Raw genomic sequence first — 27,442 nt, forward strand, 5'->3', positions numbered from 1 at the left:
GATATTGCACTTCTGGCTGATAATGAGAACATGCAGATCATGCTCAAGAAATTAACATCCATCTTAAAAGATTTCCAACTTAACATTAATGTAAATAAAACTAATGTTATGGTTGTAAGCAAATCTAAAATGAAGCCAGAGGCACATCTCAGAATTGGAAATATTTTAATAAAACAGGCGCACAAGTTCTGCTACTTAAGATCAGTTATTACCGATGACAACAGATGCACTGTGGAAATAAAAAGAGGAATTTCCCTGTGTAAGAAAGGGCAAAAGTTCAGAACAGGTTACATTTTCCAGCGCACGCATCTAGGCGCGATTGCACTGTCATTTGTTTCTCTCTTGCTCACGTCTCGCGAAGGGCGTGATCGTGCGGTGGACAGAGCTGCCAACTGATCATATAAAGAACTAGTCCTAGCGCAGCGGCGCTACTTCTGAATTTACGAATCTCGTGACAAAGCCATTGGTCTGGATTGGTTAGGCCATTGGTCTGGATTGGTTAGACCATTGGTCCGGGGGCATAAGCCCCCAGGTTAGAAGCCGCAAAGCGACCCTAGGCCTTTAGTATCCCGCGTGACACCTCCATTGGTCTGGGCAGTTGTGTATTTCTTGTGCGCGGGTTGATAACGGAATTCATTTACTTCATTGCTACGAGTGACGTCATATCCCATGTGTTTCACCCAATCGAAATGCTGGAACGCAGTTAGGTGATGGACTATGGCGCGTGTTAAGTTGTATTAGGTTATAAAAGCAAAATTAGTTCTGGGGGACGGAGGGTGGGTTCTTAACTGTCGCAGTGAACACATCTCTCCTCTACAATGTATTCCACTTAAGATTTCCAACATATTACATCCTTATCATGCTATAAAAGTAATATAAGCCTTACTGAATTTCTACCTGCCTTTGAGGAGAAGAAGCAGCTCTTAACTAATAAATCCTTAGATACTGAACAAACGAATTTTTTTATCAAAATGTTCCTTTGGAGTGTGCTGCTATATGGCTGAGAAAGATGGACTTTCTTGAAATTGAAAGAGGACGTGAAACAACTTTTTTTTTTTTTGCTAGTTGCTTTACGTCGCACCGACACAGATAGGTCTTACGGCGACGATGGGACAGGGAAGGGCTAGGAGTGGGAAGGAAGCGGCCGTGGCCTTAATTGAGGTACAGCCCCAGCATTTGCCTGGTGTGAAAATGGGAAACCACGGAAAACCATTTTCAGGGCTGCCGACAGTGGGGTTCGAACCTACTATCTCCCGAATACTGGATACTGGCCGCACTTAAGCGACTGCAGCTATCGAGCTCGGTCGTGAAACAACTAGAGGCAGTGGAAATGTGGGTATGGAGGAAGATGAGAAGAAGAACTAGCTGGATTGAGAAGAAAACTAATGTAGCAGTGCTTAGAGAAATAAACACCCAGAGACATTTAATAACAACAATAAAAAGGAGAAAAGCGTCAGTTTTTGGTCACATTCTCCGGCATAATGACTTCATAAAGAACTTGTCGAAGGTAACGTGATGGGAAAGAAAGGCAGAGGAACACCATGGAAGAAGATCATTGAAGAAGTAGTTGAGATGATGGGATGCCAACGTTATGGAGAGATGAAAAGGATCGCAGAGAGAAAAGATCAATGGTTGCAGCAACAAGGCAAAGCCTTTAGATAATGATGTCATCCTATAAAAGCTCTCTGACTTGATGATAAAATGTTGTACCTTTACTTAGTCTGTTTTTTTTTTTTTTTGCTAGTTGCTTTACGTCGCACCGACACAGATAGGTCTTACGGCGACGATGGGACAGGGAAGGGCTAGGAGTGGGAAGGAAGAGGCCGTGGCCTTAATTAAGGTATAGCCCCAGCATTTGCCTGGTGTGAAAATGGAAAACCACGGAAAACCATTTTCAGGGCTGCCGACAGTGGGGTTCGAACCTACCATCTCCCGAATACTGGATACTGGCCGCACTTAAGCGACTGCAGCTATCGAGCTCGGTAGTCTGTTGTTAATTTCAGGGTTGATTTCATTACTTCCATTAATAATGCTACCCAGATATGTAAACTGTTCTACAATCTCTAACCGTTCTCCATCTATGTTCACTTGGCTTCTCTTTTCCACAGTGCACGATGAGAGTGGAAATTCTCATGTTCCATAAACTGCTGATTTCCATACTTCGAATCAATGAAGCCAGTTATTGTAAACTGGGATGTCCCACCAAAAAGTTTACAAGAAGCACGTGGTTTTCTCTAGGTAGTGATGATTCACCGCCCGTTTGAATAAGTTGCAGCCCGAAGTCATTTTGGTACATGTATGCAGAACCAATGGGATAGCTTTCGCATAAGCGGAACAAAAATTCTGTTATTCATGTTGGGAGCTTTCGCTTTAGAATACTACAAAAGTTTGCGCATTCTGAAAACTCATTTTCAAACCATTAGATCTTTTCATTTTTGCCACCCCATTACTTTGCTGCCCTGGTCCCGGGCCCATAAGGCTCATGCCTAAATACGGCCCTGCTAACACATGCAGCGGTGACCTGGACACTGCCAAAGAAAGAGGAGAATAAAATCCAGGCCAGTGAATCAAAATTTTTAAGAAGTGTGATAGGGAAGACAAGAAAGGACAGAGTAAGAAATGAGGACGTCAGGCATGAAATCGGAGTGGAAAAGCTTTATAACAGAATGGAGAGGAATGAATTTGGATGGTCTGGACTTTTTAAGAGGATGGAAGAGGGAAGGATGCCGAAGCAAGCAATGGAGACCCAGACAGGAAGAGGAGGAGAGCAAGAGGGAGACCCAGACTAAGCTAACTTATTTGAAAACGATAAGAATAATATAATTAGAAGAAACCTGGACTGAACAATGTTCGTTGGATAGAGGAAAATGGAATTGTGCCATTAACATTCCAACCCAGCGGGAGCTGGATAAGGGAAATGGATGATGATGATTATTTATTTATTATTATTATTTATCGTATGATGTACACAGAAAGATTGTATAAATAAGTATGCAATATATACACAATGTATACAAACAGAAGCCTATAGTTCCAAATCAAGTCCATTGATCCATTTTAAGGCCTCCTCAGTTGCGTTATGAATGTCCTCCAAAGGACCTTGAAATGCTCTCTGTGGACACTCGACAATTACATGGTGGATGGTCTGTGAGGTAGCTCCACAATCACACCCAGGAGACTTCTGCCAGCCCCATTTATAAAGAGTATAGCCGCATCTTCCTTGATTGACTCTAATCCTGTTTATAGTCCTCCATTGACGTCTGGGTAGATGGAATCCGGGAGGTTGAACATGAGGTAGGGTCACAAGATGTTGATTGGGAACAGAAGACTGTTGCCATTGATGTAACCAGGCGTTCGTGATGGAGAACCCAGATTCTTCCAGTGTAAGTGCAACACGCCAGGATGGAGATCTAGACTTAGGTCGTGGAGGGGCAAATTGATTAATATCTTGATGAACGGGGAGGTTGGAGTCCTGGCTGATCTTCTTCCACAATTTTAGAAGAGCTTCAGACCTTCTTAAGCAAGGCGGTGGAATATTGCTGAGTGTAGGCAGCCAGGCCACGTTTGTAGAGCGAATGCAACCAGTTATAATGCGCATTGCTTGATTTAGTTGAGCATCAATCTTCGCAGTATGAGCACTGTTCAGCCAAGTTGAAGCGCAGTATTCGGCAACTGAATAGCAAAGGGCTAGAGCAGTAGATCTCAACACTTGGTTGTTTGCGCCCCAAGAGGTGCCGGCTAATTTTTGAAGGATATTATTCCGACTTTTAATCTTGGCGGCTGTGTTGTTAATATGATGCTTATATGTTAGGGATCTGTCTAATGTGACTCCTAAATATTTTGGGAAGGGACAATGCTGTAAGGATTGATTTCTGATTGTTATTGAAGGCTTGTAGTTGGCAAATTTATTTCTGAGATGGAACACAGATGCAACAGTCTTTTGGAGGTTTGGACGAAGACACCATTTTTGGAAATATGTGTCTAGCTTTTTTAGATCTGCTGTAAGTATTTGTTCAGCTTCTGGAAAACTTGGTGTTTGACTAACCAGTAGTATATCATCTGCGTAAATAAATTTCCTGGACTTAGTTGCTGGTAAGTCAGCAGTATAGAGGTTGAAAAGTAAGGGTGCCAGAACAGATCCTTGTGGAAGTCCATCATTCAGTTTGTAGATTTTGCTTACTGCATCATCCGAGAAGATCTGAAAGTTTCTGTTGCTAATCATATTGCCAATGAGATTTGTAAGCTTGACACAGGGGATGGCAGAGATAAGTTTTAGCAGAAGCCCTTCTCGCCAAACAGTATCATAGGCTGCTGATAAGTCTAAGAAGACAGCCATACTAATCTTCCGATTCTCAAATCCATTTTCAATATGAGAAGTCAAAGCAAAAATTTGGTCATCGCAATTTCTTCTAGGTCTGAAGCCAGCTTGTTCTGTGGGAAGGAGATTATTGATGGTTTCTGAAATCCTATTGTATATTAGTCTTTCCAGGAGCTTTAGAGTAACACTTAGCAGTGCAATGGGTCTGTAGCTTTCCACTCTCAGAGGGTCCTTGTTGGGTTTCAAGATCGATATTACTTTGGTCTTCTTGAATAATGAAGGAAGGTTACCTGTCTCCAAAATATTGGAGAAGAATTTGGTGAGCCAAGAGATTGTTGCAGGTCCAAGATGTTGTAGGAATTCTGGGTAGATGTCGTCTATACCGGCTGCTTTCCCGGATTTTATGTTCTTTATGCCTTCTAGGGTTTCCTCTCTTGAGAAAGGGCAAGAGAATTGGGATGATTGTTGTTTTGCTAATTGCTTTTTATGTTTCAGTGCTGACCGGATTTCCCTTACAACTTGTTTATCTCTATTGATCTTTGAGATAGAGATCATGTGTTTGGCTAGATCGTTTATGTTAACACTCAGCTTCTGTCCACCAGCTGGCTTTGATGAGTCAAGCTTTCTAATGAGAGACCAGGCCTTTCTACTTGAGTGGGTAAAATCAAGAGATGACACAGTGTCGATCCAGATTTGTTTTCTATTGTCATTCAGTGATTGAATAAGTTTTGTGGCTGTTTCATTGTTGCAATTTTCCTCAAATTCTTTAAGAAGGCTCTCGCTCTCTGCAGTCCATCCAGGAATATATTCTTTACGGCATCCTCTTGGAATGCAGCGCCGAGCAGCACCTTTTATAACTCCAACAAATCTGTCATAATTATTAAAGGTTGGCTTAATCCATCTTATATTTGCATCAGTTTGTTCTGTAAATTTTTTCCAATTAGCTTTTTTAAAGTTCCATCTAGGTTTCGGATAAGATCGAATGACAGGAATATACATGCCAATTCGGAGTATGACAGGCCGGTGTTGACTATGAGGGAAATTGTTGAGAACTGAGCGAAGTATCTGGTTTGGAGAGTTTTGGGATTGGGTTATGAAGGAAAGATCTGGAGTATATTCCTTACCCCATCGGGCAGAGAAGAAGGTTCCTTTCTCTTTAGCATCGTAGATTAGTTTAAGATTTTCCATATCCATCCAGTCAACAATTGCCTCCCCATTTAGATCACTTTGTTGATAGCCCCAACATGTGTGATGACTGTTGAAGTCTCCTATGATTACGGTTGGGTGTTGTAAGGATGGTAGAGGAGGAGTGGGCCACTTTGTGTTTGGTGGCTTATATACGTTCATTATTGTTAGATTATTAATTTTAATTGTGACAGTGAAAATGTCATCACTTGAGCTACAGTCGACTACTGCGTAGTTGGTAATATTGTTTCTCACATAGGTAGCTAAGCCATACATCTCGTGATTATTGTGAGCCACTAACTTGAAGCCTGGGATCTTGCCTCTTGTTCTTAGCTGCATTTCATTGGCTGTATGAGTTTCTTGTAGCGCAATGACATCAATCTGTTGATCTTTCAGAATTTTAGCTAGACATTCACATTTTGCTCTACTGATGCCTTCGATGTTAAGATGGCATATTCGAATTGAAGGTCTGATTTTTCGACTATGATGATGATGATTATTATACAATAAAACACAAAATAGGAATATTTACTCCAACGTGGTTGCACCCCTTCTGTGCAAAAATAGCACAAGATGGATGACTCAGGAGGAGGAGGAAGAGGATGAGAACTCAAAGGATGGTCAATGTTATTATTATCTTTATTTTTTACAAGTTGCTTTACTTCACACCGACACAGATAGGTCTCATGGCGACAAGGGAATATGAAAGGCCTAGGAATGGGAAGGAAGCGGCCATGGCCTTAATTAAGGTACTGCCCCAGCATTTGCCTGGTGTGAGAATGGGAAACCATGGAAAACCATCTTCTGGACTGCCAACAGTGGGGTTCTAACCCACTATCTCCCGAATGCAAGTTTACAGCTGCGCCCCTACCCACAGGGCCAACTTGCTCTGTATCAATGTTATTAAACAATAACCAATGAGAGAGAAGGAAAAAAGACCACAAGAAATACTTACCATTCTTGGCAACAGTAATAACAGCTGTTCCACTACAAATATCTTCAGATATGGTCAAGAAATCTGTATTCACCCCATTTTTCTGTAAGTCTTTCAAGTAATGCTTGCCAGTTGAATCACCACCCAGCTACAAAAAAGAATTTTAATATGAAGTGAAAAACAGTTATTCGACACGAAAAAGATCAAAATAATGGTCATAATCAAACATATCATTCACCCTGTTAACTTGACAGTAGCTGGCACATCACTGGAGCAAGTCCAAAGCTTTAAGCACCTTGGCTGCGTACTTGATCATAGCTGGGACAATGCTGTTGAAATTAGGTCCTGGATTGAATAGGCGAGGACTGCATTCAAGAGTATGAGTAAAATCCTCTGTCAAATGGACTTCAGTACTAATCTTAGTCTCCTTTTACTTTGGTGTTATGTATTCTCTGTCTTACTTTACAGTGCTGAGACCTGTACCCTAACAGAGAATACCAACAAAATATGTAAATCCTTGAGAGGTATTGCTATATACGTCTCCTCAGAATATCATAGGTTGATAGAATACACAACACTGAAATACTCCAACACCTGAAAAAAGGAGCTACAAGTCATGTAAGACATCAAAAAAGAAAAAAACTAAAACACTTTGGTCATGTCATTCAAAATGACCACTACAGACTCCTTCAGCTTATCTTACAAGGTGAAATACTGAAGGAAGGAGAAATAGGGGAAGAAGGAGAATATCTTGGCTATGGAATCTACAAGAATAGCATAGACTCAGTACCCCCACACTTTTCTGACTTGCTGAGAATAAGAATTAGATTCCTCTGATGACAACCAACATCTGAAGAGAAGCAGAAGCAGAAGAAGAAGAAGACGACGACACAAAAACCTTTTTTCTTTCTTTATTTCCCTCCGTCTGGGCCTACTCAGGACCATGGGGTTCATTTTGACTCTTTACATGGGTCTTCTGTTTCTTCTTGCCCCAGAAAGCTTTTATTTTCTGGCTGTGTGCCAGCTTCCTTTCCTCTATTATTATTATTATTATTATTATTATTATTATTATTATTATTATTGCAAATTCGTATTGGTGAAAGAAATTACAGAAGAGAAGGACTTCTCCAGTTTTGTATGGAACATCAATTATGTGTTGTGAATACTCATTTTCAACATCATATTCAAAGGTTATACCTACACATGGCATTCACCTGGTGATCTTTATAGGAAACAAACAGACTTTATATTGGTCAAAACGTGATGGAGATCTTCTATCATTAATGCTAAAACCTATCCAGGTGCTGACTGTGGTACAGATCATCTACTGCTATTTATGGCCTTTAAACTACGATTCAGTAAAATGCACTGTGTGCCATGCCACAGAAAGATCCTGAAGGAAGCCCAGATGGTGTTAAGAAATTTGGAATGGAAATACTACACGTCCTCGAAAACATTCAAAGAGACTCAAATACAGTCCACATTTTCAATCAATTTCAATCAATACTGATCTGCATTTAGGGCAGTCGCCCAGGTGGCAGATTCCCTATCTGTTGCTTTCCTAGCCTTTTCCGAAATGATGAAAAGGCCCCAGGAATAATACTGTATAATGGCAACCAAGACAAATGCTGAATCAGTGACCACACATGGCAGACAACAGAACACCGGAAACAGCTCAAAAGGTCTGGGTTATACCTTCGGCAAAGGCTTATGCTGAACTGTGCTGTGAAATTAAGGAAATTGTCATCAAGACAAACATAAATACATAACAAGCATTTGTGAAGAAATCGAGGCACACAATAATCGTTATGAAATATGTGACCTTTACTGCAAAGTTAGGCTATTATCAAATAAATTTTAACCCAGATGTGGTCAACAGAAGATGCCAGTGCTAGTAAAATCCACAACTTTCAGAATATATTAAATAGAAGATGGAAGGAATACTGTGAGTATCTCTACAAGGGAGAAACATTACAACCACGTATGACCCTCTGGCACGGATTGAACCAGACATCCTACCTCAAGAGATGACACAGGCAATTGCGTCATAAAAACTGATGTAGATGTTGATTCTCATAGGGAACCTGAAATATTTGTCCCGAATGAGTAAATTTATAATATCAATATAGTTGGTCCGTTATTGGACATAATAAATTTTCCAGCTAACTCATTCCTGGTTGACCGGGTAAGTTAGCCGTGCGGTTAGGGGCGCGGCTGTGATCTTGCATCCGGAAGATAGTGGATTTGAATCCCACTATCGACAGCCCTGAAGATGGTTTTCTGTGGTTTCCCATTTTCACACCAGGCAAATGTTGGGGCTGTACCTTAATTAAGGCCACGGTCGCTTCCTTCCAACTCGTAGGCCTGTCCTATACCATCGTCGCCATAAGACGTAAAGCCACTAGCATTCCTGGTTGCCAGTATGCTGAGTCTCTCATAGTGCACTGGCACTGCCGGTGGTTCCAAGTAGCCTATGCAGTGGCCTCCACAGTAAGCACTAACCATGCGTCTCGGTAGGTGTGCTATTTACCAATTGATGAGTCCAACTTAGCACACTGGGGCGAAATGCTGGCAACCAGGAATAAGTTAGCTGGAAAATTTATAATGTCCAATAACGGACCAACTATATTGGTATTACTGAAACTGGGTAAAGCACTTAGCCCAGATGGTGTAGCAGCCGAGCTCTTGAAAGAGATAGGCGACATAGGTGTGCAGATCATCGCAGACATTTGCAACAAGATTTGGAGATATGACATTTGGCCAGCTGACTGGGTTGCATCCATTTTTGTCCCTCTGCACAAGAAGGGTTCCACAGCCAAATGTGACACTTTTACAGAACCTTAGCCCTCATTTCACATGCAAATAAGATCCTAGTATACTGTATATACTTAAAGAGAGGCTTCAAGCTTTCCTTGCTGTAGAGATCCCCCTGAACAAGCTGGATTTGTCCAAGGTAAAGGCACAAGAGGACAGGCACACAATAATCGTCAACATAAACATTCGTCAGTTGCTTGAAAAAAGCAGAAGATATCAACTTCCCCTCATCATCAGCTTTTCAGATTATCAGAAGGTCTTTGACAGTGTTCAGCGGGAGAAAATGTGGCAAGTTTTGTTGGAAATGCACATCTGGTTTGGCTGATAAGGAATTTGTATGAAGCCAACTCATCTATGTTTAAAATAAATGGCAAAATGTTTGGGAATTTCAAGATCCAGTAAAGGGGTCCGGTGCTCTTCAGTATCTATGGTGAGTACATAATGAGAACTGCACTTGAGGAATGGGATGGTGGATGTCCTGTTGGTAGTAAGAAAATATCTAACCTCCGGTATGCGGACGATACTGCACTCATTGCGAGCGATGAGAAGGAAATGGAAGATCTCACTCATTTCTTATGTGCAAAATGTCGGTGCTCAAATGGGACAACAAATGAACATAAGCAAGACCAAAATAAGGATTGCTGATAGAGCCGAGAAATTAGCCAGCACAGACATCTTCAAAGAACTGAAGAACGTCTCAAAAATTCTATACCTCAGTTCAGGTAGCTGTGCTCCCGAGATTAAGAGAAGAATAGCTATGCTCAAAAATGTATTTTTTACAATTTGCTTTACGTCACACTGACACTGATAGGTCTTGCGGCGACGATGGGGTAGGAAAGGCCTAGGAGTGGGAAGGAATGGGCCAAGGCCTTAATTAAGGTACAGCCCCAGCATTGCATTTGCCTGGTATAAAAATGGGAAACCACAGAAAACCATCTTCCGGGTTCAGACCTGTCTGTGGCCGAGCAGTGTAAAGCAACTTGTAAAAAAAGAAAAGCTTATGGGGGTGAAAGCATCAAACTTATGTGAAACTGTTTTAAAACTCAATGTGACATCACACTCGTGTAAAATCAAATAATGTTTAAAAAATATTTCAATACTGATGATGGACCTTCGAGTCCAAAAACCAGTTCTGAAATAAAATTTAGTGTACTGATACGACTGTCTATGACTGATTACAATAATAAGTACCACCATCAGCACTGTTAGTAAGATAGCTTTAAAATGTTATAATGATTATAATCTTCAGGGCTGCTGACAGTAGGGTTCGAAGTCAAAAATATAATGACGAATTTGTCCCACTTATGGAAGGATCACTCTATCTCGTTACCACTGAAAATGAGAGTAGTATCCAGTTTGGTATTTTCAGTTATCCCCCATGGAGCTGAGATGAAGACTCTTCTTGCTTCAGACCTGAAGAAAATAGATTCTTCTGAAATTTGGTGCTGACGAAGAATGTTACACATACATTGGACAGCATTTTTGCATCAGTGATTCCATTATAAACCAACTAAACCTCAGAATCAGATTATCATCAATATATAGGCCTGAACAAAGAGTTTTACAATTCTCTGGACACACTATGAGACTTAACAGCATAGAAAAACTGATAATTCTCAGAAATGTTCCCAGCAAGAGTGATCATGGACAAGTTCCTGCTCAATGGCCGAATATTATCAAGAGTATAACTGGGTTGAAATCTTTGGTGGAGCACGTCTGGCCAAGGACCGCAAGAGATGGGGACAACTGACCATTAGCCTCCTCAGAGATCACAATCCTCAGAATTGAGGGAACAATAAGAGAGATATGCAGTTTTAATGTAATTTTGATATCATGTACATTAATCTAAATTAATGATGTTTTTAAGAATGTAACTTTTAACTTTATGTGCTCCATCACTTCTGTGCTTTAAAAAATATAATTTCCTTACTTAACTTTATGCCCTACAATTTAGCACACTGTTCAGTGTCTGCAAGGAATTTCTTAAAATTCCTCCATTTTTTTAGACATTCAAAACATTCACTGGTTTAAAAAACAAAATTCAGTCAGGAAAGAGTAAATTTATAAGCAGTTTGATCCCATAAAAAATTGCTTCTGACGGAGCAAGTTTGCCATGCGGTTAGGGGCGTGCGGCTGTGAGCTTGCATTCAAGAGTGGCTTCAAACCCCACTGTTGGCAGCCCTGAAGATAGTTTCCCATTTTCACACCAGGAAAATGCTGAGGCTGCGCTTCCTTCCCACTTCTAGCCCTTTCCTATCCCCTCATTGTCATAAGACCTGTCTGTGCCGGAGCGATGTAAAGCAACTTGTAAAAAAATAAAAAGCTTCTGGAGGTGAAATAAAGTTTTCCAGCTGGTTATTGTGGTTGCAGGTGATAAAAGTCAGTGCAGTCAACATTTATAAAAAATGGTGTGGTCTTAAAATTATCTAATGATAAATGTGCTAAATATTTTAAAATTTAGTAAATATGAATCTTGTCATTCTGGGCAGTTGAAAACTACAGAGTAGTTTTTGGCCCTTTCTGCACATAAAGCAGAGTCGGTACAGTCCCAGCATTAGCCTGGTGTGAAAATGGGAAACCACAGAAAACCATCTTCAAGACTGCAACAGTGGGGCTCGAACCCACCATCTCCCGAATGCAAGCTAAAAGCTATGTGACCCAACCTGGGCATTCATACTTAGACAGGGTGTATCAGAACTATACCAACAAAGAAAATCAGGGATGCTCTTTGTATTGTTAAGAATAATGGTGCAATCTGATTGGAAGAGAAAAATTTCTTTTTTTCAGAAAATGAGGTTACTTTGTTGCTTCCCGGCACGTGATTCAAGTTGACGAATTCACCGTATTTGCTATTCCAGAACACAAGCTGCTACCATGTTTCAGGGAAGAGAAGGGGTGGGAGGGAGGGGAAGTGGGGTGTATGATGGAGACAGAGGTAATGCTCTGCGCATATGCACAAGTTTCCTCGTTCGACTCGCACAGGATTATCCTCATCTCTTACAGGCAATATCCACAGTTCGTTTATTAAACTGCACACACAGTACAAGAATACACTGTCATTAAGACATACTTGTCAATCAAAGAATGCACCAGATAGTTTCTCCTCTCGTTTGTTGGTCGCAGTAATGTTCTTTATTATTTAATACACTCAAAGATGCAATGTTGCTGCCCTACAATTGCGTATTCCTTAACTTACAACATTGTAAACAGAATGAAATACTAAACGAAGGAAACAATACGCCCAATGGTTTGATTACAGTAGATGTTCAATATGACCCTCTCTTACTTCACAATGGTGCAGTAGTGACCTTTGGACTCTGTTCAAGATGTGTGGTGCATCGCTAATGATCTGGATTTATACCAAAATAATAATAATAATGTTACTGTTTTTACATCCCACTAACTACTTCTGATGGTTTTCGGAGACACCGAGGTACCAGAATTTTGTCCTGCATGAGTTCTTTTTATGTGCCAGTAAATCTACTGACACGATGCTGATGTATCTGAGCACCTTCAAATACCATTGAACTGAGTCGGGATCCAACCTGCCAAGTTGAGGTCAGAAGGCCAGCACCTCAACTGTTTGAGCCACTCAAGCCGACTGTGAGAAACAGATTGTCAGTGTGCCTATTGTCTTTATGTAAAGTGAAATGAGACAATGGGTTAGTCTTCATTCAGATTTGTGTGTTTAAATTTCACTACAGGTGGGAATAGGCTGCTTCCAGTGAATGGCAGTGGCATGTAGCATCTGAGAATTTAACCTTTTTTAAAAATTCAGTCCTTTCTTGGTAAGTGGGTTAGAAACCAGCCTTAGCTGTTTGGATTCTGGCAGTTCAAGGAAAAGAAGAGATGAACATTGATATTGCAAAGGAAAGGATAGTATTGAGAACTGCAGCATACAGATGAACCAAACAGCAACAACGAAGGACAAAAGAACAAACTTGATAATTAGGAACAATTAACACAGAATCACCTAAGACTGCTGGATGCTGGCACAAGAGTTTACGAGAAAGCAGGTCTTACCCTTCCAATCAATGCTGTTGAAGCTCCAAGTCTTGCAGCAGCAACACACTGATTTGCTCCTTTCCCTCCATGTGTTATAACCATTTTATCTGCATATAGAGTCTCACCAAGTTTTGGAAGGAATGGTACATAGCTGTAGATGTAAACAATCACATGATATTTACTGTTATGTCAACATAAGTCTGCGGTAAAAGGGATATCTAAGTCTCAAGGACAAAACATAGTGACAGCTGATAGGAAGTCATAGGGAATGTACTGTAAAGCACTATTTCAACGTTTTACGAATCATATTTTTTCCTAGGTTAGACTGAAAATCAGCATGTCTTTATTTGACCAGTCAAGTAAATTAAAAATGGATGCATTGTAAATACGATTCTTGTAACAACAATCTTGCTACTTACGATGAGAAATCTATATTACACGACCCTATCACAACGATTTTGGGCGATGTCATTTTAATAGTTTACGGTTAACCTCAAAAATAACAATGAAGGGAACGTGTCTTGCGACTATAATAACCGAAGCAATAATCACGTGTCTGACTTCCCTAACAAACCAAAGTTATAAATAAAATATATCAAGAGCCAAAGAGTGCCTGAGGAGATTCGAATCGAACGAAGCAGTTTACAGGTGTTTCATAGATTGAAATCTCGGAAACTGTGCCTCTTGGCTTGGTTGTCATGTTCTTTGCTCGTTGCTCGTTGCTATGCATGGATACCAAGATGGATACGGACAGCTGCCGGTTTGTTTTCTCCCTTCTCGACCATGCTGCTTGATTTGGAACTATACTGTTTGTAATTGTATGTCGGCGAAAGGAGATAATATTGCTCATTGTGCGGATATGGACGTTGGAAGTTGTACTTTCTAGTACTATTCTTGACACCTTGGTACCCATTTCAGGTGACAGGTGATCATTATTGAGGTTATGTAGCTGCAATACGAGTCTTCGAACTCAAAAAGTTATCGCATTATGTACAAAACTCCACCCCGAAAAGGTCCTGAAGGTGGACCTGCACAATTCTCTCCAGTTATTGGTATGTATAATGTTCTCTTCATTAAGAACTTTACCTATGGAACAAGAAGGCCCCTATTCCTGTCTTTGTCATGGTGATTGAACCCACACTGTCAAAATCCATTACCTACCTGGGTGAATTCACGTTTCTTTCGTTAGTACACAGATACCCATATCCCCCTCCCCTTTATTTTTTTCTATTTATTAAAATACCGTACTTGTGTATATTCAAGCATATCACTTTTCTTGTAGGCCTACTAGTTGGTACAAAGTTTTTCATGGCTGTTCATTATTAGAAGATTACAAGCTTCAAAGAATGAGGGGGGGGAGGGGGAGAAGGGCTGGAAAGGGCGTCAAAATGAAAGGCAACCTAAGTCTCTCAAATTTAATACTTTAGGGTTGGAGGAGAACAACAGAGACAGGAAAAGACAGAGGAAAGTGTGAGCTTGGCACAAGTAAGTGAAAGGAATGCCAGCGCAGCTAGGGGACCCAAGGTTGCCAACACACATTCCCAAGCTGAGAGCCCCTGAAAGCGGATTACCGGTACCTCTTTTAGGTGCCTCTTACGACACGCGAGGATACTGTGGATGTATTCTACTGTCCCATGCACAGGGAACCAAGGTTACGTACAGGGTATCCCATATAAACTAAGACCAAACGCATGTTATTTGTATTCTACGCTAAGAGGTGGTGGTGGTGATTATTGTTTTAAGAGGAAGTACAACTGGGCAACCATCCTCTATATAACACTAATCAGAGGGAAAAATGGAAGGGATCTGACACTTCGAAAAATGAAGGTATCGACCAAAGTAAGACGAGGGCCACGAAGGGCATGAAAATGAAAGACTCCCTAGCCCTCGCAAACCTAATGGCGTCGGGGTCGGAAAAGAACAAGATTTGACCAAGAGAGGTTGGATAGGATAGATGAAAGTGAGGAACCTGGCACAAGTAAGTGGAAGCAATTCCAGGACTCAGCTAAGGGCCCTGTAGTCGCAACCCACGCTCCAAAGTTCAGAGCCCCTGGGGCCCCTTTTAGTCGCCTCTTACGACAGGCAGGGGATACCATGGGTACTATTCTACCGCCCCCACCCACAGGGGGATTAGTGTTAAGAGATGATTGTTATTCAGTTTTACTTCCTCTAAAAATAGGGTGACCATATCTAGAATCAGAAAAAACAGGATACTTTTCTCAAACATTGCGATGAAATGATTTCCCAATGTCAGTGGTGTTAAGTGTGAATACAATAAGATATTTGTATTTGTATCCTAATTTGCCCTAGGATGCCTCACACTTAGGATAGTTGACCGTGGAAGCTCAAACTTAATCGTGAATTGTTTTCATTTAAATAGGGTTACAGACTTGAGTTGGAGCATCTTCATCCAAAGAAACCCAACTTTACACTGCACCAGTGGATGGCTATTTGCCTGGAAGAAATCTGGTATCATTGGAAAGTGTTAATATGGGAAGAAAAATGTCTAGGTACGGTTGTGGCATGAATTCGTCCAGAATTGCCCAGTTTTGGTTATCAGTTTATGATGGCAGATGATGTTAGCGGAGCTGACATTTACTGTTGTATGAAGGGTTGCTTATGGGAATGAGTGTGCGTCATACTGAACAGTGTTCAGATGGTGTTGTAAATGTCATCATAGGTGAGTGATAATCTGCCAAAACCAGGTCAGGCACACCAGGAATCAGTTGTGCAGTGGACAGCCTTGTGGGAGAAAAAAAAAAACTCAAAGGGATGTCAGTTTGCAAGCAATGAAGAATGGGTCTATTGCCATCCATGGACGTTGATTCGGGTATCCTTCCTCAAGTAAACTTCTGGGACACTTGCTGGAACCGAAAAGATGGCTAAATTTAGACAGATACATCACATTGGACATTGAAAAGGCCTGGAAGACCTCAAGGTGCCAAAGTACGAGGGCTGATCAAATATAAACGGGATTTATTTTTTAAAATTTATTGCATCAACCAAAAAAATACACATATAGAGATCACTTTTCTACATATTGTCCTGCCTTCAATACACATTTTCTCCATTGGATTAGTAAGTTTTTGATGCCTCCTGATAGAAGGAAGAGGGATGTGTGTGGAGCCAGTTGCGCACAAACTCTTCTACACTTACATCATCATCGAACCATTGTCCTCCTAGCTCTTGTTTGAGTGGTCCAAACAAATGATAGTCGTAGGCCGATAAATCTGGACTGTAAGGAGTGTGTTCCAGAGGTGTCCACTGAATTTCCTCCAGGTTTTCCTGCGTTAAAGCGGCAGTATGCGGCCCTGCATTGCCGTGGAGAAGAATGATGTTTCGGATCGGTCGCCGGCGTCGCTTGTTGCGATACGCAGCTTTTGCTGTATCCAAAAGGCGACAGTGATAGGCTGTGTTAATTGTCGTTTGTTCTTGAAGAAAATCCACCTGCAAAACACCTGCAGAGTCACAGAAAACAGTTGCAAGCACATTTTCAGCAGATGGACGTGTTTTGGCCTTGACCTTCGTCTCTTCGACGCCATGCCATGCTTGCTTGCTTTGACTCTGGGATGTAATGATGCACCCAAGTTTCATCACAAGTCACAATACGACGCTAGAAATCCTCTCCTTCCTCCTCGTAGTAACACAGGAGTCTCTGACAAACTTCCTGGCATAAAGTCTTTGGTTCCTGGTTGAGGAGACGAGGAACCCACCTGGCAGACAATTTTCTGAAATGGAGTTCATCTCGGATGATGGTTTGAACACTTCTGTAACTTATTCCTATGGCTAAAACAATTTGCAAAATTTTTATTCGCCAATCTTCAACAATAATGTCACGAATGGCAACAATGTTGTCTGCAGTCTTCTTTCATGAGGTTCTTTTTCCACAGCTTCTCTTCTTGCCACAAATTTTTTTAGCCCACTCATACACTCCAGTTGGCGAAAGTGTATCTTCCCCAAACTGTCTGCAGAGCCGTCTCAAAATTTCAGAAGGTTTGTGCCCTCGTTTGCAAGAAATTTGATAATGATGTGTTGCGCAATGGACGTGTGCATCTCTTGCTCACTCATGGCATACTGAAGCAGTCCGGCTCTCCACCGTTGTTCGCATGTGCAAACCCCTTCTGCGGACACCCCCACCAACATCCTGGTAAAGCCCCGCCTCTGAATTCTTACTAACAGCAGCAGTACATTCAAATTCCCATTTATATTTGATCCGTCTTCGTAATGAAGATGCTATACCAGAATTGCTACAGCTGTGTTCAGATATAATTTGAGACAAAGAGAGGTGCCCAACGAGGAAGTGCCCTATCACCACTCTTGTTCATGATGATAGTAATGCACAAGATCATAAAGTCTGTCAAGAAAATGGACAGCAGACCAAATGCTCTGGTATTTGCTGATGATGTGCTGTTGTGGGGAAAAACAAAAGCTGAAGTACAGAAAAAGCTGACTGAGTGGAACAATATGTTCAATAAATGTAAGATGAAAATGTCAAACTAAGACTGTGAAAATGACCATCAACAGGAAAGGAACAAACTCAAACCTTTCTTTGGAAGGAGAAAAGTTAGAATCGGTTTCTCACTTCAAGTACCTCAGAAGCACAATCTCCAAAGACAACACTGTCAAGCAGGAAATACTCAGCAGGACACACAAAGCACCAAATTTTTATAATCAAGTTAGAAATCTACTCTTGGACTGCAAAACACCACAAAAAGCAAAAGCAACCCTGTATCACACCTACTTCATACCGATTCTCACATATGATGTAGAGATATGTTCTGTACTAAACAAAGACTACAGCAGAATTCAGGCAACAGGAATGAGATTCATTAGAACTACGAATCAAACTACTCGAAAGGACAAAATCAGGAATGAAGTAAACAGGAAGGTAGCTGGCATTGAGGTCCCTATTACCAGTGTAATAAAGAAGCATAGACTTCAGTGGTGTAGGCACACATTATGAGAATGAAGAGCGAGAGACCTGCCAGAAAATACTTTGACCTTATGGTCTAAGGGAAAAAATCAAGGGGAAGGCCAAGGAAATGGTGGATAGACACCGTGAAATCAGAGGTCTCAAACGGGAAGATGTCCTGGAACAGAAGATGTATCCAGACAGGAAGAGATGGCAAGTGCTTGTACACCACACCCGGGAAACTGGAGTTGGAAAATGATGATGATATCACAACCTGAATGCTTGTATACTCCAAACTACAAATCATAACAAAAATCAACAAAATTCTCCATTTCATTTAGGCAATATTTTGGCATCTTTCTTTCATCATTCATGTCCAGTCTCTCTTTTTCCCTTTTTCCCTTCTAATTCCTGGCTGGGTTAGGTTGGTAGCAGCATTATTGATTAGATTCTTGCCTCCAGCCTCAAGGTTGTGATATAAAATTGCAGCAAGTCGGGTGGCAATTACTTCTACGTACTTAGATGACAGAAATCTTTGTCAGTGGATTTGCTGGCGTGTTAAAGAATTCCTTTTTACAAAAAATACCAACATTATAGCTTCTCTTAACACCTGATAGAAGTCAGAGGCACATTAAGCATACCCCCTATTTCTGTTTCTATTTTATTTTGTGAATTTCTCTGGCCTGTCATGGCTCTACGCTTTTCTCTACTGTCCCTTTCTTCAAAGAGTCAGATCAAATTTTTACCCTTTTCTCTTTATTTAAAAATGCATTTTAAATTCAACTCTGCTTTATTATAAGCTCTTTCTTCTGCTACCTCAGTTTCAGACAGTCCTGTCAAGAAGATTGCCCAGCAGGGAAATTTAACTGGAAATCCACGTGTTGTTCGTGACTTGGCTGCAGACACCTATAATTCAATACAGAAGTGGAATGAACAACAAATTATTGGAGCCCATATTGTGAAGAATATCGTAACTCTCAAAACGAATGCACTGTATGTATTATTAGTTTATACAGTAGAATTCTTAAAATATTTCGTTCCCTGGCTGAATATCAGCCTTCAGTTCAGAGGAACCCGGATTCGATTCCCGGCTTAGTCGTGGATTTTAATCTTGAATGATTACTTCCCTTGGCTCGGGGATTGGGTGCTTGTGCTGTCCCCAGCATCCCTGGAACTCACCAATCAAACATAACACTATCCTCCACCACAATAACATGAAGTTCCTGTACACAGCAGATGTCGACACCCTCGTCGGAGAGTCTGCCTTACAGGGGTTGCACCAGGGTAGCAATAGCCTTATGAAATTATTGTACAGTTTTTAAAATATGTCTTGTTTACATTCATGATGATTATTGACACAATATTCTTTTGCGTTTCTGCCATGTGAAGTGAGACAAATTGCTAGACAACTTAATGACTGATCACAACAGGTTTACTTTTGATGAAACAGAGCAAAATCTTCATGAAACATAACCATTAGTTTTCAGTTCGTCTCTATCCATGCAGCGGAGCCGATGACCTTAGATGTTAGGCCCCTTTAAACAACAAGCATCATTTTCATGCAGCCTAAACCGAAAAGAATATTGTCTCTATTATTCTGAGCTGTGAATCCGTTCATTTAAACTTGATACTCATTTCTAGTTCTGTGCCTGTGCTCTATATTGTAGCCTACATGTTTAGAATAATTCCTGCTTCAGTATCTGTTGACATCTGAAGTTAACATTAGTCGTGAACCTCCAACCTCCATTACTTTCATTCTGGATCTCATCCATAATAATCCTTATTAAAAATTTTAGGTTATGGTTATTCTTGATTTGGCTGACCAAATGATAAATCTTCATTTTGTCATGGTAATTGCATCAATTTCATTGGTGTTTAAATGTTTAGCTGGACTATCACATAGTGTCACGCGCGAGCGGTGTCTGCATTAACGTAGAATCACATGCGAGTGCTCTGTTCCACATACCGTATGGCACTCCACAGCAACCGAGTGATAAGCCCCGGTGTTACATGATTATGAACGAACTGTTATGTCTGGCTCGTGATAATAACACTAAAATAGTTCAATGTTGCCGTTGATGTTTATCTGTCTGATATTAGCCTACTGTTAATGCCCAGTGGAGGATAAATTGAAATTTTATCCTTTTTTTTTTTTTTACATAGTGTACCCTGCCTGGCTACTCATTCCTGCCACCACATTGATGAACATTTCTGGGGAGAACACTGAGTAATTGTCTAGTTATAACTTCTTTTCCTCACTATTTATAATCATGATTATCTTGGACAGTTTTCAGCCTTTCTCCTCTGTCTTCTGTCTGCCCACACTTTGATTCCTTCTATCTTTCTCCATTAGAGCCTCTGGCATCTACATCCTCCTTAACTCCTTGCAGCAATCTGTTTCTTGGCCTCCTAGGTCTTCTTTCTAGTCTTGTATTAAACATCCTTCCTGTCGATATTATCTCTTTCATTCTCTGCATTTATCACTGTAATCTTGATGTTTCTATTCCAGCTGTTATGGGTTCCTCTTTCGCTGCCTTTCTGACTGTTATTCCTCCATCTGTCTAATGTTATTACTAGAGAAAAGATTTTTATGCACTAAAAGATTAGAATGTAAACATATTTGAATAAGTCACAAATTTCTACTCATAAAAACTCGGTACCCTGCTATCTATCATGCTGATAAATCAATGTTTTAGAGTCTGTGTGGGTGACAAGGTGAGCAAGTCTCATATCATCAAGAATGAACTCCCACAAGGATAGGGTGATGAGATGCAAATTAATGGATAAAAAAGAGGACAAAACTATTTTAAAAGGACAATGCTGAAAAAAAGAGGACACAAAAATCCTCCATTGGGAATCTGAATTTAGACTTTTGTGTTCTAATTCTAAAAAGACAAGAAGAGATAGAATTCAAAATATTAAAATTGGAGAAGAGCTAAATGTAGAACTATTAGTACAGAAGATACAGAAAGCAAGACTGAGATGGTTTGGACATGTAAAAAGAATTAGAATGGGGCGGGTAGCAAGAAGGGAGTTGGAAAGAGAAATTAAGGGAAAGAAACCAGTTGGAAGACCGAGAAGAAGGTGGATGGATCACAATTGGAAGGACATTAGAGAAGCTGGATTGGATGTGGCAGAAATAATGGAACAGGAAAAGTGGAAGGACAGAAAGGAGTGGAGGAGGCTTATTAACCACACCATGATGATGATGATGATGATGATGATGATGATGATGATGATATTCTAATTTTCACATACATAAAGAAAACTTATTCATTACCATATTCTACAGTAAATTCTTACAAAAATTAAACAATGAAACTAATTTACATGCCTTGCTGGTACTTTTCTGAAGATTCAGTTGCTTTTAGGAGTTTTGACATGTCTAAAATACACACATGTAAAAATTCCTGTAGATTATTTATTTATTTATTTATTTATTTATTTATTTATTTATTTATTTATTTATTTATTTATTTATTTATTTATTTATTTATTGTATGATGAATGTATGTACATATATATAGTTTCAGGATAAATGTGCGTAGTCACAAGTCCTTACAATACTACAACTCTAAGTCTAATTTTTTGACCCAATCAACTGCTTCATCCGATGTGCGGTGAATGTCCATTAGCGTTCCTTTGAAAGCTCGAATTGGGCAGTCAGCAACAATGTGGTGGATTGACTGAGAAGAGGCACCATAATCACAATCTGCAGAGGTAGTCCAACCCCATTTGCACAATAGATAACCACATCTGCCTTGTCCAGTTCTTATTCGATTGAGTATTCTCCACTGTCGCTTTGGAAGATCAAATCCTTGCACGTGTTTAGAAGGATTCTCAACTAGATGTTTGTTGACTACTGAAGACTGGTTTCCTTGATTTCAGTTGTTGATGTTCAGTGTTTGTAATATCTTGATGGATGTATAGTTGAGGGTTCTGCTGAATGTTTTTCCAAACCTTTAGGAGAGCTACTGATCGTCTTAGGGCTGGAGGTGGAATATTGCTGAGAACAGGAAGCCATAGCGTGTTTGTGCTCCGAATGCATCCCGTGATTATGAGCATTGCCTGATTGAGTTGTACATCAATCTTCTTAGTGTGAACACTATTGATCCAAGAGGAGCAGCAGTATTCAGCTACAGAATATGAAAAGGCTAATGCTGTTGGTCTTAGAACATGAGTATTGGCTCTCCATGATGTACCAGCAAGTTTCTGAAGAATATTATTTCTAGTTTTAACTTTAGCAGCTACATTTGAGAGATGTTGCTTGAAAGTCAAAGTTCTATTAGGTGTTATTCCCAAGTATTTTGGTGTACTGCAGAACGGCAACACTTAACCTCGGAATTTTATTGTTGGTTTGTAATTAGACTGTGTGTTGCCTAAGTGGAATGTAGATGTAACTTTTTTTGAGGATTTAGGTGAAGGCACCATTTCTTGAAGTATACTTCCAAGGCTTCGAGATCAGTGGCTAAGGTAGTTTCAGCATCATAAAAGTTGGAGCACTGAGTCACCAAACAAATGTCATCAGCATAAATGAATTTTCTTGATGATGTGTCTGGGAAGTCGTATACGTACAGACTGAAAAGAAGGGAGGCGAGGACTGATCCTTGAGGTAAACCATCGTTTAATTTAAACACTCTACGTCTGTCATTATCAGCGTAGATCTGGAAGTACCTGTTACTAAGCATATTGCTAAGTAAGGCTGTAAGTTTACGACATGGGATAACACTCAAAAATTTTAGAACGAGTCTTTCTTGCCAGGCAGTATCATAGGCAGCTCATAGATCCAAAAGGGCAGCCACGCGTACTGATTTCCTCTCATATCCATTTTCGATATACTTTTGGTGAGAGACAGTACTTGATCATTACAACTTCTTCTGGGTCTAAATCCTGCTTGCTCTATAGGAATGTAGCTGTTGGTTGTTTCATAAATTCTATTGTAGATCATCAAAATTATGGCCTTGCAACTTATGTCAGGAATTATATAACAAATTACCAATTACTATCAGTAAACTCTGAAAATGACATTTTTTACTACTACAGTTAACATTGAAAACTTGACAATAGTTAATGTGTACAAGCCACCAGATATTACTTGGCCTAATCCTCCTATACCTTCTCTGCAGTATTCTACTATATATCTCTGTGATTTCAACAGTCATCATCATCTTTGGGGATATAACAGGGATGCCTCTAATGGTGAAGTTCTTGTGGACTGAATGACAACTGAAAATTTGAATCTGATTTTTAATGCTAAGGACCTGCCTACCTTTTAATCAGCTCGCTGGTCTCGAGGCTACACCCCAGATCTTTGTTTCACAAATTGGCTTCATAATTCACACAATCAGGTTCGACATACAGTGCTCAATGATTTCCCACATAGTCAACACAGGCCTGTTCTCTTGGAGGTTGGGATTTCTATACCTGTTGTTCGATCACATCCTAAACCGAGGTGGAACTTCAAGAAGCCCAACTGGACTGAATTTGCAAAGCAGACTGACTCCAATATAAGATGGATCAAACCAATATACAACAACTACAGCAGATTTGTAGGGGTTATAAAAGGTGCAGCCAGACGATGCATCCCTAGAGGATATTGTAAGGAGTATATCCCTGGCTGGAGTTCAGAGAGTGAGGAATTACTAAGAGAATATGAAGAACATCCTAATTCCGACAATGCAGCTGGTCTCCTCCAATCCTTGGATGAGAATCGAAGAAGGATCTGGCATGGAACAGTGGAATCCCTAGATTACACCCATTCTAGCAGGAAGGCCTGGTCTATAATTAGGAAATTGGACTCTTCAAACCCTGCAACTAAAAGATAAAAAACAGCCATCAATCTGAATGATTTTGCTAATCATCTAATATCAGTTTCCAAAAACACAAAAGACAGGCAAACCAAAAAGGATATCAAATTAAAGTTGAACATCAAGAAAAGAGCAGCGCCACAGTATTCTGAATTCTCTACTCCATTGCAAGAAGGGGAAACTAAAGCTGCAATAAAAAGTATGGAACTTGGTAAAGCTGCAGGATTTGATGGAATTTATCCTGAATGTTTGGCTCATTGTGGACCAACCACAATAAAATGGTTAACCAACTTCTTCACTAATATTCTGCAAACTGGAAACATCCCACCTTTGATGAAGAAAACAAAGATCATAGCCTTTAGATTATATTGTGCCATTAAAAGGATTTTCACAAATTCTAATTTGAAACGGTTCTTATTATCAGTCCATTGTTGCAAGGCTGAAGTGGCTAGGACACGTTAAGCGGATGCAGCTGACTCTAACACCAAGGTAGTATTTTGAAAAGATTGTTACGGGACGAAGACCAATTGGACGCCCTAGAAGGGTCGTTAGATCATAAGAGAACACCTAGAGAAGAGGAGAGAAACATGGGGTGCCCTAGAGAGAAAAGAAGCATACCAGGACTGTAATAAATGGAGGCACATTGTTTTTAATCATCCTACCTGGCTTGCGGGGAGGAATTCATGATGATGATGATGATGATGATGATGGTGGTGATGTGCTGAGGTCAATAAAATACTCTTTATGCATATGCATTGTATTCTGCAAGTTTGAATAACTCTGAACTACAATCAACTTCGCCCTTTTCTGACTACAAGATAACTTGTTATATTCAGGGTCATTACTGCTTTCATTCAGGAATTGTCAATTTGAAAGCGAAATACAGAATATATTCTTCAACAACACAGTAAATGTTACTTTCAGCGCCATCCATTTGTAACAGGCTTCCTTCAAATCCAGACAATCTCCTGTTTGGCACGTCAGTTATCACACATTAATATAGCAGTGTTCTGACGGGGTACTGCTGAGAGAAAAACAAGCAGTATACAGAGTGGTAAATAGCATCTATTATCATAATACAAGGCATGAATAGAATAATTTTATGTACTGTGTATCCATAATTACATTTCTATACATTGATACGATATTATGACATCGCTTAATGAAGAATACTTGTAAAAACAAGTAGTAGAACAGAATGCCCCAAAATAAGCAGATTCACTAAAAAACGGAGGGCATTTTATTAGAGCACATGGTCTAAAAAGGAAGACGTCCGGATAAAAGAGGATGTCTGGTCGCCCTACAAAAGATTCTGTGCTGGCTCCATTATTGTTCAGTTTGTATACAAGCGATGTTCCAGAAACTGTGTTCAGAAAATTTTATGATGCAGATGACTTTGTCGTAGCTGTAAAAACAAAACATCTTCGAGATGGAGAACAAACCCTGATACAGGGTACGAACAGACTTGATTGTTACTTTAGACTCGGGAGGCTTTATCCAAACCCATCAAAACCAGTGGTAACTGCTTTCCATTTCAGCAACCAGCAAGAAAGATAAGAACTAATTGTAATATTTTGTGGCAAAAGATTAAAACATAACCCACACCCCAAATATCTGGGAGTAACTTTTGATCACTTTTTGACATACAAAAGGCTCCTGGAAAACACTGGTATAAGGCGAGGACCAATATGATCCAAAAGCTGGAAGGTATAACTTGGGGTGCCCAATCCAATTTCCTGCACACATCAGGAATGGTATTGTCGTTCTCTGTTGCTGTTTACTGCTTGTCACTATGGTAGAGAACTGCCCACGTAAGCAGTGCCAATTCACAACTCAACAAGACCTTGAGGATCATAACAATCACCGTAAGATCAACACATGTGACCGGGCTGTATGTGCTGGCCAATATACATCCACCACAGCTCAGAAGACGGCAAGCAACTGCACATGAATGAAGGAAGTACAATTCCGTCGGCTTCAGGCAGACATCTGCCAGTTTATTCAATATTGAGTAACCTATCCAACTCTCATCTAAAATTCAGGAAGCCAGTTTGGACTGGTGACGTTATCAAACACCAGAGCCATTCCAGATCAAGAAAATGTGGAAGGAGATGTGGAAAGCCAACCCAAGATCCTGTCATGTCCAACTAGATAACTGGAAAAGATCCATACTAAAGCAGCACAATTTGTTCTGGGTGATTTCTGACACAAGCTTAGTGTTGCAAAAATGTTGTAAGCTTTGGGCTGGGAAGACTTGGGAGTAAGTAGGTGAGCTGCTTGTCTAAGCACTATGTTGCAAGCTATCAGTGAGGAGATGACATGGATAGTATAATTACTGTAGATGAATAAGTTTGAATGGAGTTTTAAAAGTAAGAAAGATCATAATATGAAGATAAATTTGGAATTCAAGAGACATATTGGAGCAGATAATCATTTTATAGAAAGAGGAATTAGGGATTGGAATAATTTACTAAGGAAGGTGTTTGATAAATTTCCAACTCCTTTGAAATCTTTTAAGAAAAGACTAGATAAAGAATTGATAGGGAATCTGCCACTTGGGCAACAACTCTAAATGCAGATCAGTATTTATTGATTGATTGATTGATTGATTGATTGATTGATTGATTTAAAATTTCTTATCTTCTGCAGGGTAGAGGGTGAAGCAGAGAAAGACAGAATGTACCCTGAGGGCCTACAGCAGCAATGTGATTTACTCGAGGAAACGTACAATATGATGGTAAGTTGTGACAGATATTTCCTTTGCATAACTGACTTACATGGACATTACCCATATTTTCTCTGAGCATGTTATTTGGGTCATCAGTCAACACATTGGTTTTATGCAGACTTTCATACTAACCTCTTCACTTCCACCTGTGGATGGGGGCAGTAGAATAACACCCACGGTATCCCCTGCCTGTCGTAAGAGGCGACTAAAAGGGCCCCTGGGGCTCTCAACTTGGGAGTGTGGGTTGACGACCATGGGGCTCTTAGCTCAGTCCTGGCATTGCTTCCACTTACTTGTGCCAGGCTCTTCACTTTGATCTATCCTATCCGACCTCCCTTGGTCGACTCTTGTTCTTTTCTGACCCCGATGTTATTAGAGCACTCAAGGCCTAGGGAGTGTTTCATTTTCACGCCCTTCATGGCCCTCGGCTTTCTTTGGCTGATACCTTCATTTTTTTAAGTATCGGATCCCTTCCATTTTTTCTCTCTGATTAGTGTTATATAGAGGATGATTGCCTAGTTGTACTTCCCCTTAAAACAATAATCACAACCACCACCTAACCTCTTCAGTGCATCTACTGTAATCTGCTGGAACTGGAACTGATGAGGAGACAGTCGATTTGTTTGAAGACGGCAGTGTATGTGAAGATTGTCCTTGTACTTTTTTTGTATCCTTTCTATTTCTCCCTCTTCCCATGTTGATCTGTTATTGTATTTGTTCTCTTTTGTGTTCCTATCCT

At 40.3% G+C, this 27,442-nt stretch overlaps 2 protein-coding genes across 5 annotated transcripts in view; one reads left to right on the forward strand and one right to left on the reverse strand.

Moving 5' to 3' along the window:
- The window catches only part of LOC136883213 (ribokinase), an 80,217-nt gene extending 66,410 nt beyond the window's left edge, over nucleotides 1-13,807 (reverse strand). For all 3 annotated transcript variants that reach the window (XM_067155413.2, XM_067155411.2, XM_067155412.2), the window contains exons 1-3: nucleotides 13,676-13,807; nucleotides 13,275-13,407; nucleotides 6,459-6,585 (exon numbers count right to left, since the gene is read on the reverse strand). In XM_067155413.2, the coding sequence (XP_067011514.2) occupies nucleotides 6,459-6,585; nucleotides 13,275-13,407; nucleotides 13,676-13,728 (313 nt within the window). In that variant the 5' untranslated portion in view covers nucleotides 13,729-13,807. The remainder of the gene's footprint in view (nucleotides 1-6,458; nucleotides 6,586-13,274; nucleotides 13,408-13,675) is intronic.
- A 166-nt stretch (nucleotides 13,808-13,973) lies between these two features.
- Nucleotides 13,974-27,442, forward strand: part of LOC136883214 (cyclin-dependent kinase 2-interacting protein) — a 29,096-nt gene continuing 15,627 nt past the window's right edge. The window contains exons 1-4 of one of the 2 annotated variants that reach the window (XM_068229746.1): nucleotides 13,974-14,016; nucleotides 14,175-14,308; nucleotides 18,990-19,161; nucleotides 26,625-26,712. In XM_068229746.1, coding sequence (XP_068085847.1) covers nucleotides 14,245-14,308; nucleotides 18,990-19,161; nucleotides 26,625-26,712 — 324 coding nt within the window. In that variant the 5' untranslated portion in view covers nucleotides 13,974-14,016; nucleotides 14,175-14,244. Of the gene's footprint in view, nucleotides 14,075-14,174; nucleotides 14,309-18,989; nucleotides 19,162-26,624; nucleotides 26,713-27,442 lie in introns of both variants that reach the window. The other variant, XM_068229745.1, reaches the window with a different exon arrangement.

Source organism: Anabrus simplex, chromosome 11 (genome assembly GCF_040414725.1).
Source record: "Anabrus simplex isolate iqAnaSimp1 chromosome 11, ASM4041472v1, whole genome shotgun sequence".
NCBI lineage: Eukaryota > Metazoa > Arthropoda > Insecta > Orthoptera > Tettigoniidae > Anabrus > Anabrus simplex.